At 40.4% G+C, this 11,140-nt stretch overlaps 2 protein-coding genes across 13 annotated transcripts; one reads left to right on the top strand and one right to left on the bottom strand.

Annotated features, from left to right (window-relative positions):
• Positions 1–2,027: 2,027 nt before the first annotated feature.
• On the bottom strand, positions 2,028–8,784 carry nfyal (nuclear transcription factor Y, alpha, like). 12 transcript variants are annotated; one of them, XM_026153628.1, is made up of 10 exons: positions 8,458–8,784; positions 7,598–7,698; positions 6,437–6,523; positions 5,341–5,487; positions 4,908–5,039; positions 4,707–4,791; positions 4,403–4,572; positions 3,443–3,616; positions 3,174–3,284; positions 2,028–3,030 (listed from the first exon to the last, which is right to left on the bottom strand). In XM_026153628.1, the coding sequence occupies exons 2-10, from the start codon at positions 7,676–7,678 to the stop codon at positions 2,974–2,976; spliced, it is 1,044 nt and encodes a 347-aa protein (XP_026009413.1). In that variant the 5' UTR covers positions 7,679–7,698; positions 8,458–8,784; the 3' UTR covers positions 2,028–2,973. The 12 variants fall into 12 exon arrangements, with proteins under 12 accessions (XP_026009413.1, XP_026009412.1, XP_026009406.1 ...); XM_026153627.1 differs by having other exon boundaries at positions 4,421–4,572; positions 4,689–4,791; positions 8,458–8,783; XM_026153621.1 differs by having other exon boundaries at positions 4,689–4,791; positions 8,458–8,782.
• Positions 8,785–8,866: 82 nt separating this feature from the next.
• ngrn (neugrin, neurite outgrowth associated) lies at positions 8,867–10,268 on the top strand. The gene is made up of 3 exons (XM_026153634.1): positions 8,867–9,292; positions 9,406–9,516; positions 9,603–10,268. The coding sequence occupies exons 1-3, from the start codon at positions 9,057–9,059 to the stop codon at positions 10,177–10,179; spliced, it is 924 nt and encodes a 307-aa protein (XP_026009419.1). The 5' UTR covers positions 8,867–9,056; the 3' UTR covers positions 10,180–10,268.
• The last annotated feature ends 872 nt before the right edge of the window (positions 10,269–11,140 follow it).

The raw sequence follows: 11,140 nt of genomic DNA, 5'->3' as shown, positions 1-11,140 counted from the left end.
TAATCAGCGTAGCGCTCTTAACACAAGTCCCGCCCACTTTTTAATGATTGGCTGATCGGGGACCAGCGTCCGCAAGCTACAGCCCCTGATTGGCAGAGTTTGCTAATCGCGATGCTTTACCTGGGAGGTCCTGTTCAGGGAAAAGGGGAACTAAAGTCAACCTCCGGCTAAATGTACACGACTACGCATGACTACTTTGTTTCAGCTGCCTTACTGAATAAGATAATTAACTGAATTTAAAATTCTTTAAGACTGCAGCAGGACCAGAATTCTGTATTTGCAATTTCAAAGGTAATAAGATAATAAAGGCCTTATATATCCTATATTTCTGAAATTCTTTATATGGGTCAAGAGTTATTTTCACCAGCCTTCTCAGGTGGGATGAGTCTAGTCTCCCCAGCACATTCATCATATTAATGTGAAATGAGGGCAGCCAACCAGACAGGATGTTTTCTTTACCATCTCCTGTTTCGTATTATAAATGTTACGCAGGATCACAGACAGATGGCTAGCTCTGATGCCTTGCCCTGTTGCAGTTTCTCCAGCTGTCTCCTTACCTGGCCAGATGTCACAGTCAAGCAGAGGGTGTTAATCAAATATGGTGGAATCTGATCCATGGAATTCAATTGGGGAAAAGAAGGGCAAATCACTAAGACAGAGCAGGTGTGGACTCCAGGATTTGTAGGTAGCAGCAGCTTAGTGTGAACTAAACCTGTTGAAAAAAAACGTTAAACTCGTTTTTTATTCTCTCCATTTGGCCCAGTTTGTCTTTCTGTCACCTTAAACCTAGTTATTTCCCCCATTCCACTCTACACATCACTGGTATTGTTCTGCTGGAGTGGGTTTCCAGTTTCTTTCTGTAGGTGTCCTTTCGTTCTTCCTTGACCCCAAGACCCAAAGGCTCTCTTTTGATTGCATTTCTATACAAGGTCTATATCAGCAGGTCTCTGTTGACTCTAGTGGGCCAGTGTGCATCAATCAATCAATCATAAAACCACTAGAATGTTGGCAGGTAGGTATTTGTAATACTGATCAAATGTGACCTTTAATTTAGTTATTTGGCGGCTACTGTTCACAGAGTAAGACTTACATAGACGTACAAAATGTACTCTCATCAACTTGTACAAACCCTACTTTGCTAGTCAGCATCAAACATCACTGTTACTCTGCATATTAATTAATTCCCCACTTTTTCCCCTCTTCCCTGATATTTTTATACTGTTCAAGGTGAAAAACCTGAACTTCATCCCCGTTTCAGAATATGTCACAATATAGTTTAAGTTCAACAAATGATTATCCACCACCACTTCTGACCCCCAATTACTAATATTATGACCTAAGAAGTAGTCACTCAATCATCAGTTAGAAACATCTTGAAAATCTGGTAGTTTTATTTTTGTTTTTTAATCAAAGAATCATATAATGAGATAACTCCTTACTCCTCCTCTTCCTGTGATAGCAAACTGAATATATTTTGTTTTGGAACTTTTGGCTACATAAAATATATTCACAAACAGCTTTTGCTTTGGGAAGCTGTGGGCTATTTTTTGATTGTTTCAAAACATGTTGGTTTTGAAACAAGCTTTACACCTATTCCCCATTTTTCTAGCAAAATATGAAAATTAGGGCTGGTTCAAGACTTTTGCACAATGCTGGACATCTCATTATGAACAAATTAAATACATGAGAGTAAAAAAAAAAAAAATGAAATAAGTGCACAAAGGTTTCACAGACTATACACAGAATTTTAATCATCCTTATCAAAAATTGAAATGTATGTTACTTTGTCCAAAATATCTGACAATTATACTCATGCAACAAGAGAAAAACAGTTTCTAATGAACATAGTTGTGAAAAAAAAAAATTCCAGCAAATGTCATCCAAGGCATTATAATGCAAACAAAACTACATGGCATTGGCTAAGACTCAGGGGACATTTTAAATAAATAGATGACAGTCTGAACTCTACACAATCAGGGAGTAAAAAAAAAACAAAAAAAACAGAAGAATCCACCTATAACCTTGAGTCACTTAATAAAATTTAATTGACAAAGGTTACATGAATACAATGTCAGAGTACTATTTAAAAAAAATAACATTGCAGGACTGCATCTGACAGGTAAAAAACAATTCAAACAAAGAAGAAAAAAAACCACCTAGACGGACTGAACGATGAAGATGTAACTACGTGGATAAGAGTGCGTAAGGTGATGCAACACTGAACTACTTTTTTCCCAACAAACACCAACTACTAACTGTATAAAATGCATCCACACAACTGGGCAAATCAGTAGGTATTCCAAACACATTGGGGAAGTAATGGCTGTACAAAATCTTCACATTAGTATTACATTTCTGTTTTTACTCAGTGAACACAGGGCATGCTGAGACCACCCCTGCGCTATGTGGGTTTAAAAAGATGAAATTCCAAAATAAGGGCGCTTACATAAAGAACAGCAGTGTAGCATCAATGCATAAAGAATATCTCTTTTTAAAAAAAGAAAAAGGAAAAAAAAAACACAACAGGTACCATTTACAAAAAATATTTAAACCAAAAAGCATCCACTGGTGACAAAAATCTCATTTTCAAACAGACCAGGATCTGACATGATGGCTTCATGGCTGTCATTTCCTGTCACTAGCTTCGTTATTTTCAAAACTAATGCTTACGAAAATAAAAAGCTGGTCCTTAGTGCTCAACCAGATAAGCTGAGCATGACAGCATCCATTTTTTTGGATGAACAAGGCCAGAAAAGTTCATAGTCTCAGCAGCCATACAGCCAGCTCCCTGGAAGACCAGTGTAGGAGTAGAGACAACAGAAAAAGCCCAGTGGTAGCACTGTGGTTTGGTGTATGGCGGTGAGGCAGGAGGAAGTACAGATGAAAGGAAAAAGTGGTGGCAGGAGGTCAGCTGCGATGAAGAATCTCAGGCAGGGTAGAGTTCAGAAAGAAGTGATGATGTCAGTGACAGTGCTATGAAACTCGGATCATCTGAGCCACTGTCTCATCTGCTGCTGCCTGGGCGACATCCTGCATCAGAAGGGCAGAAATGGGAGGTAACAAAAGCAAATTGAGCTCATACACTTAAAATCTCACAGTTTTAAGTGTATGACAATTTGCAACAAGCATTATAGGCTTGAGTTGCTATGTTCTTTCTACACACAGCTGCCTACCTGTGATAATCCCAGACCCATTTCCTTGTCCTTAGGGGAAAAGAAACGACCACCATCTCCCCGCTTACGCTGCATTGCATGACGATGGCGAGACTCATGTAGATATTTCTGCTAGACAGGAAGAAGGTGGATTACTCACATTAAAATTTGGTTCACAACAAGCCCATCACTAAAAATCACACACAGAGTACAACACAGAAGAATTTAAATATATAGGGTTTTTTCCCCCCCCCTCTCTCAAGTCTATACGTTTGACAGAAATGGCCTACCCTCCTTTCCTTGGGAATCTTGCCCTCTGCTTCCAGCTTAGCCCGAGCCTGTCTTCTCTTTAGGATGCGATGGTACTGTTTGGCATTGACATACAGTGGCTCCTCTTCAAGCATTTCAGCCCCTGGCAATGGGATTCGCTGCATTGTGGGAACGCCGCCACCTCCAGGTACCATCTGATTGAAGGAAAAGACAAAGACACAGTGCTTAATATGTCACGCATTTTACAACAGATCCTACTCACAAAAAGACAAATATCAATCCATTCAAATAAAAGAAAAAATTCACACTGCTCTTCCACACCCATACAGATGTTTTAAGTCATTCTTATTTAGACTCCCCAACAGTTGCATACTGGGTCTCCACTGCCAGGAAATTTCACAATGTCAGTTTATTCTACTAACTACTAGCTTAAGGATGCAAGCTGCCCAACCTGAAAAGTCCAGAGCAAAATGACACAATGAAACTGACCATCAACTACTGTTTGTACAAAATGGGTAGCATTCAAAGACAAGCCGGATTTGGATGACCATTCACATCATTAAGATTACAGTCTATGCAGTGAACACGGCATCTTTTAAATGTGGACTTAAATTCAAGGAACCCTATTTATGCTTTGTTGTTTTCAGGCAATATAAGCACCAATAATGAAACTTCCAAAACATTATTAGTTTTACTTATGAACAAAATGCTAATGTGAATTGTATTTAACATGGATACAGCCCGGGAAGAGCATGTATCCAAAAATCACCTGTTTAGAAGGACCACAGGTTTACAGGGGGGGTTAAACAAACCTAGACGTGTTCATTTTAGGGTTTGATAAGGTGAGCTATAATTATAACTGACCTATGAAAACACCAGTGATCATTCATAAAAAATATATGTTTAAGCCCATGACCTTTACCATATACCCATGTGAGAGTCTAGATTAGGAAAAACAAAGGTAATAAGGTGCTGGGTACCTCTGCACAGGGCCTTACCATGACCATTCCACCTGCATTGACCATGTTGCCAGAGACGGGCAGGGTGACGGTCACAGTGCCTTGGCCGCTGTTGGTGGTGTTGGTGTTGGCACTCCCTGCTTGTACAATCTGGGCACCTGCCAAGCTGGCAGCTGGAATTGTGATCATTCCTGAAAACAGATAATCATCCCAAAACTTTTTGAACATGACAACTCACCCATGCTCCTATTTAGAAAGTCTAAATAGCAGAAGTCAAACACAAATTTTGGAGGACAGCCTAGTTTACCCTGCTGCAAGACAGTACCATCTGCATTGACAGGCTGGTAGACGATGGTCTGTCCATCAGCTGTCTGTGCCACCTGTTGGCCCTGCACGCTGATCTGCTGTCCCTTGATAGAGAGGGGGGAAATTACTTTACATCATTTTATGGGGATTTATTTATTCAATAGATTTTTAAATAAGAAGCTTGGGTTTTTGCTTTTTTAATTTTTTCAAAATTTAGTACTTGGTTCTGTCCAGCTGTCATGCCGGTCTGGGGCTGCTGGATGATGATCTGCTGAGGCTGACCCTGCTGGCCCTGCAGCTGCAGAGTCTGACCACCTTGCAACTGGATTTGACCTGGCTGCACCAGCTGGATCTACAGACAGGTACAAAAACATCAACAGTGGTTAACTGGATTATAGATCAACACCACAGCAAACAGAATAACAAGGATAAACATGGAAAAAAAGTACACTTTGCTACCTCGCTATCAACTTAATCTTACATAAACACTAAAAATAACAACAAGGGGAAAAAAACCTACTCAGTGTACAACGTGCTTCTCAAACTTCAGCGTTTACTTCCAAATCTATACTAGTTAGTTTACTATTAATATTATTCCAGAGTAAACAGTGTTGCTTTAGAGAACAATGTATAATTTAATTTAGATACTTTACCTGCTGTAGTCCCTGAGCACCAGATACAGGGACCTGCATTATGGTTTGACCCTGACTCCCTGACATGGCCTGCACCATAATGGGTTGCCCTGACGATGTGATGAGCTGTCCACCGCTCACCTGAACCATCAGAGGCTGTCCCTGGACCTACAGGGAGATTCAGACAGCTATTATAGCAGCACTGACAGTGTTCGTCTCGGTGTCTCTTGTGACTTGCAGAGCTGCATGCAAGTGGTATGACATGAGAAACATCCAGGATACTACACTGTGGATAAAAGCACTTGTTGATCTCACGTTTATGGTTTCCTAAAATACAAACATGAAAGCATCCTGTTATATAGCATAGATTATTTCTGGACCCAATGTATCTAGTGTATGTTTAATCATTTTTCTCATGAGCTTAGGCTACAGAAAAATACAAAACTTCTGCATGTAGAATTTAGGTCTTGTATTTACAGCCATACTGCTATTGAAACAAGAACTTACAAGAACGGAATTTGCTTCCTGTACCTTTGTGGTCAAGAAGTTGGTAAAATTAATTTGCATTCACATGTTCAACTTGGTACTGATATTTCATCTTATACCATAAAGTGACCACAGCGTACAACTTATGGTCTGTGGCAGCAGCAGCAGCATGACAGGAAGTAAAATTGTAAGGGCAAAGGTACCTGCTGACATTATTCAGCACAACAGTAAGAAAAATATCAGACTATGATGAACAGTGGCAGCCAGTAATGGATGTGGATCCATGCAGACCTCAGAAGGTTGTTCTGTTGTATATTCTGCATATTTTTCTCCACAGCCATCGCACTTGAGAACAAGAACATCTGACTTTCTAAACTTGCTTTTAATAGCAAGAGACAAGCACAACTCAGTTTAGACAGCCATGAGAGCAAAAGCAAAAACCGGAGGCTGACACAGAAAACACTGTGCTGAGGAACGTGCAGTTGCAAGACATGCTTGGGAGGGAAATGATGAACCAAACAGCACAGATGGGTCCTGGAAAAATAAAAATACAAACAGCCCTGGCTATGGCATGCAAACCGGTAGGCTGTGAAACAGTCATGACACTGACACAGGGCGGCGGTGACACCACTACCTGGAGTGTCTGCACCTGCTGGCCTGAGGCCGTCACCACTGGCGCCTCTGTTTGCAGCTGCACAGCCGTCACTGTGCCCTGTGTCTGCAGGCAGGGCAGGATACAGACTCATATATACAGACTCAACAACAAAGTACCAAGAAAATATATTGGAACTGGATTATTGCATCTCAAATCATCATTTTTTTTAAAAAAAACAATGTATACTCAACCATTTCCGATTTGCCTAAAAATTATATGGTTTGAGGCTTGGACATATCTATAATGCCTGCTTTGAAGTGTTAGCTTCATGTTTGAAATATATCTAGATTTATTTATTTTAAAAGGCCAGTAAACCCAGTTTTCTGCCTTTTAGGCAGAAAGAATCTGCACAATGAAAACTCAAACAAAGTTTGAACATGATTACCTTAAAAATTTGACCTGAAAAGATAAAAAAGTTTGCATATTTTTAAACAATTATGTTCTTGGTTATAAGTAGAGTAATTAGAAAAGATCTGTTCTATTTAGATTATTAATATTTTTGTGGTATAAATGTGTGTCATGTCTCAATCTAGCATGAAACTTGAATGAAAATAGCATCTTCTTCATGTTTGTGACTGAGGATTTCATGTTAAAAATTATTATACATGTTATTTTGCATTATTGTGAAATACAGCTATATATCGTTGAGAAATTGTCACTAGTTGTCTTTTACAATGTGACTTTTTTATTAGTCTTTACTAGAGATACCACTTTTTTATGTCCGATACCGATATCATAAATTTGGATATCTGCCGATACCGATATGAATCCGATATAGTGTTTTTTAATCAATAAAACTGTTTGTTTAATATATTGCTGCATTTTGTATAAGTTCATACTCAAGTTTAAATAAACAACAACACTAAAGCTATTCTGTTATACCTGTATATAAAAAATACACTGCACCCAAAATATTTCATAGTTCAGCAATACTGATCAATCTAATAAACTTAAACCTACTCCATCCTCCCTATTCTGGTATTTTAAAGAGTACTTAGCAGAAATATTAAGCAACCTAACTAATAGGGTTCCAACTCCCAGCAAAAAAAAAAAATACATCAGATTAAAATTTTGGGTGTGAGAATCAGATATTATTTATTAAAAGCTAGACAATAAAATTGTCAACCCTAAGCTCACCTGCTGCTGGATCTGTCCATTGGCTGTCTGAACAACAATCTGCTCTCCAGTAGTAGTGGTGGCAGTGGTGTACTGCTCCATGGCTTTTTACCGTGAAAAACCTGATGAGGCAAAGACAAAACATACAAATGAACCAATATTGGATTTCTATGGTTTACAGTGCATTTTATACGTAAACAAATGATAATTTTTTTCGACGGCAAAAAACCCCGTCTTTTTAACCGATATCTACGTGTTTTCAATTTATTGTTCTCAATATTTAAATAGGACCTACTGCTTCCTCACACCGACTTGTGCCGCACTGTGTCAAATGTGAAGTCTACGAATTTCAGCTGAAACATAATCCCCCCAGGAGGACACAGCTGTGTCAGCTGCTGGATTCCTTTAAAGGGGAATTTTATTTAGCGGGTATTTTAGTGGGGAAGCTAACACGGCTAGCGCCAGTCCGCTAGCTAAAAGCGTGGTAAATTCTAGAAAGCGCATAAGGATGCCATTTGTGTCGTAAACTCCGAACGTGTATATTTTCTTGTGGGCAGCTTGTTTATTACAGCTCATTATAATGTACCTGGCAGCGTTTGCTGACGGTCGAACGGTGGCTTTATACCCGCTCTTTGTTCGAGAAACGATATTTTAGCGAAGGAGCTAACGCTAGCTAAGGCTTGTGGACCAAGCGAGGATCATGTTTCCTCGCGGTGGCCAACGCTAGAAACATGAAGCTATTTGTAGGTCTTGGGACGCAGCGGTCGAAATCAAACTGCAATTTGAGTTTTTTGCATTAAGCAGGGTTAGTAATTTGGTTGGTCCATGACAAACCAATCCGTGCTGACAACTACCAATGCCTTCAATCGGGGCTTCCTTACCGTATCTTCGCTGTCCGGTTTCCCTCTGATTGGCTCCAGTACAGCTTGCTAAAGCCCAATCAACAAAGTGAGCGGACAAAATGGCGCAAATGAAACAACGGCGACTGGGAGAGAGGTGCGCAGCTGCGTGACACTTGAACAGGGGGGCGAGGCAGCGTGCAGTGTCCCTGTCCCCTCGGCAGATGTCGCCATTTAGTTTGAGTTTTTATATTTCAGCAGACTTCTCCTGACTTGTATTATTTATGTTAACTGGTATTCGATCATGTTAAAAGTGGAAATTAATCCAGCATCAGTACCGTCAAACCTGCAACGCGTCCAATTTAAGTAGTGTTATGGTTCAGGTAATCACCTTTGTTCAGTACAGGGACACGTAATAATGTTACCTCCGTAGCGCTAGTTGGCAGTAGAGCGCCGATTTTATGCTATGAGCCCAGTGTTTGCGGAAGTACTTCTATGAGTGGTGCCATGAGTGCGTGAGCAGCAAGGTTAATTTTAATTTATAGTAAAATAAGTTTTTGTTTTCATGACACCTAAGTGACTCCCTAAAAACAAGAAAAGAAAAACGAAAGGAATAAAAGGACGACACATCGTTTATTGGCATGGCCAGGTCTGTGCAGATACTCTCCCTCCTCTCCAAGTTTGGTGCTCCATCTCTGATTTCCTCAGTGAGCGCTACCAACTGCCGATTTGCAAGCAGAGGGGCCAGCAAGGCACGGATGGGACAGGGCCCTGCGCAGGCAGACAGAGGATCGAGCAGACCAGGATACAGCGATCAGACATCTAATGGAGAACTCGAACTGGAGGACGTGGAGGACAAACTGCAAGCCTTAATTCAGTAAGATTCAATAGGACTTTTCACACATTTCTCCAGTGTAAAACTATGTTAAATAATAAATATATGGTGTCTTTATGACAAGATATATGAAGTATTCTGGGGATTTGTTTCAGGGAAGAAAGAAAAAGACAGAAGACTGTGAAGTATCACATATTGAGGAGGCAGATGACACCATCAGGAGCTCCAGAGAGGAGGTTAACCTGGGATGCCATTGAGCAGATCAGGTGAGAATGAGTGTTAAGTTTGTCCAGACAGTAAACTAAGAAGTGTTTCAAATTAAGCCTCATATGAAATCTCAATCAACTTTCAGACATCTGAAGCAAAATCAGCCAAATGAGTGGACAGTAGAGCGTCTGGCTGAAGGCTTCTCTGTCAGTCATGATGTGATCCTGAGAGTCCTGAGAAGCAAATTCGTCCCCTCTCCTGAAAGAAAAGCCAAGCAGAATGCAAAAGTAATGGCTAAAATGAGCCAGCAGGTGCTGCCTTCAGGTGCTAGGACACAGCAGGACAGGTTGAAACTTCCCGAAAGGAACTCACAAGCCATACTCCCACCTGGAAGCACAGAAGGTGCTTTGATCCCTGTGGCTAATCAGACTCCGGTGATTCAAGGTCATGGCTCACGTTCCCTAGCTAAGAGTCCTGTCCCTGTTACTGTTCAGCCCACACACATTGCAGCTGGTATTAGTGAAGATGCCACAGTGACAGAAACAACAGAACGCAGCACTAATGACAGTGACCTTACAGAGGAGGATGAAGAGAGTTGGGATGGACAGGTGTTGACACAGGAAGAACTTGAAGAGCTTGTGAAAATGGAAAAGCCCTCTCCAGCAGTCCAAGTTGGGAATGATTTCTTTGATGCAGATGGAAACTTTTTGTATAGAATCTGAGAACATGTTGTGTTGTTAGCTCAGCATGTACAATGTTGGGGTCGTGCAAATTACCAAATAAAAGTTATTTTGAATCTTTGTGCAAAAGATATTTGCACTTATATATTTTTTTCGTCCAGATATTTCATGCCCATTTCACCCATGTATTGACTTCCCAGTTTATCCCTATGTCAATTTTTATTGACATAGACAAATACACTCACAAGCCACTTTATTAGGTGCACCTTGCTAGTACTGGGTTGGATCCCCTTCTGCCTTCAGAGCTGCTTTAAGTATTAGTGGCACAGATTCAACAAGGTGCTGGAAATATTCCTCTTAAGATTTTGGTCCCTATTGACATGATAGGAATTATGACATCATAAAGTCATACAATTGCTGAAAATATGATACATATGTGATGAAAACTTCCTGTTCCACAACATCCCAGAGGTACTCTATTGGTTTGACATATGGTGACTGAGTGCAGTGAACTCTGTCATGTTCAAGGAATGAGTCTGAGATCATTTGAGCTTTGGTATCCTACTGGTGGGTTTAACTTGTGCATACATGGATGGATGCAGTCAGCAACAGTACTCAGGTTAGATGTAATCTGACACTCTAGGGATCCCAAGTCTGACAAGAAATGATCTCCCACACCCTTTCACCACAATCAGCAGCCCAAACTGTTGTGCCTTCAGAGATACTCTCCTGCATACCTTTGTTGTAATGAGTGATTATTGGGTTTTTGTTGCCTTCCTATCAGCTCAAAGCAGTCTGGCCATCAACAATTCAATGCCAGAGGAATGATTACTTCAGTTGTTGTTACACAACCACAGTTCTGAACTTATCCCTTTACAATCTTAAAACTGGGACGCTTTGTAAAATGTAAACAAAAACGGTCTGCAGTGATCTGCAAATCTCATAAAGCCACTTTTCATCCACAGTCAAAGACACAAAACATCACATTTAAACTGAACCACAG

Source organism: Astatotilapia calliptera, chromosome 20, assembly GCF_900246225.1.
Source record: "Astatotilapia calliptera chromosome 20, fAstCal1.2, whole genome shotgun sequence".
NCBI lineage: Eukaryota > Metazoa > Chordata > Actinopteri > Cichliformes > Cichlidae > Astatotilapia > Astatotilapia calliptera.
This window is presented reverse-complemented; position numbering and strand designations above follow the sequence as displayed.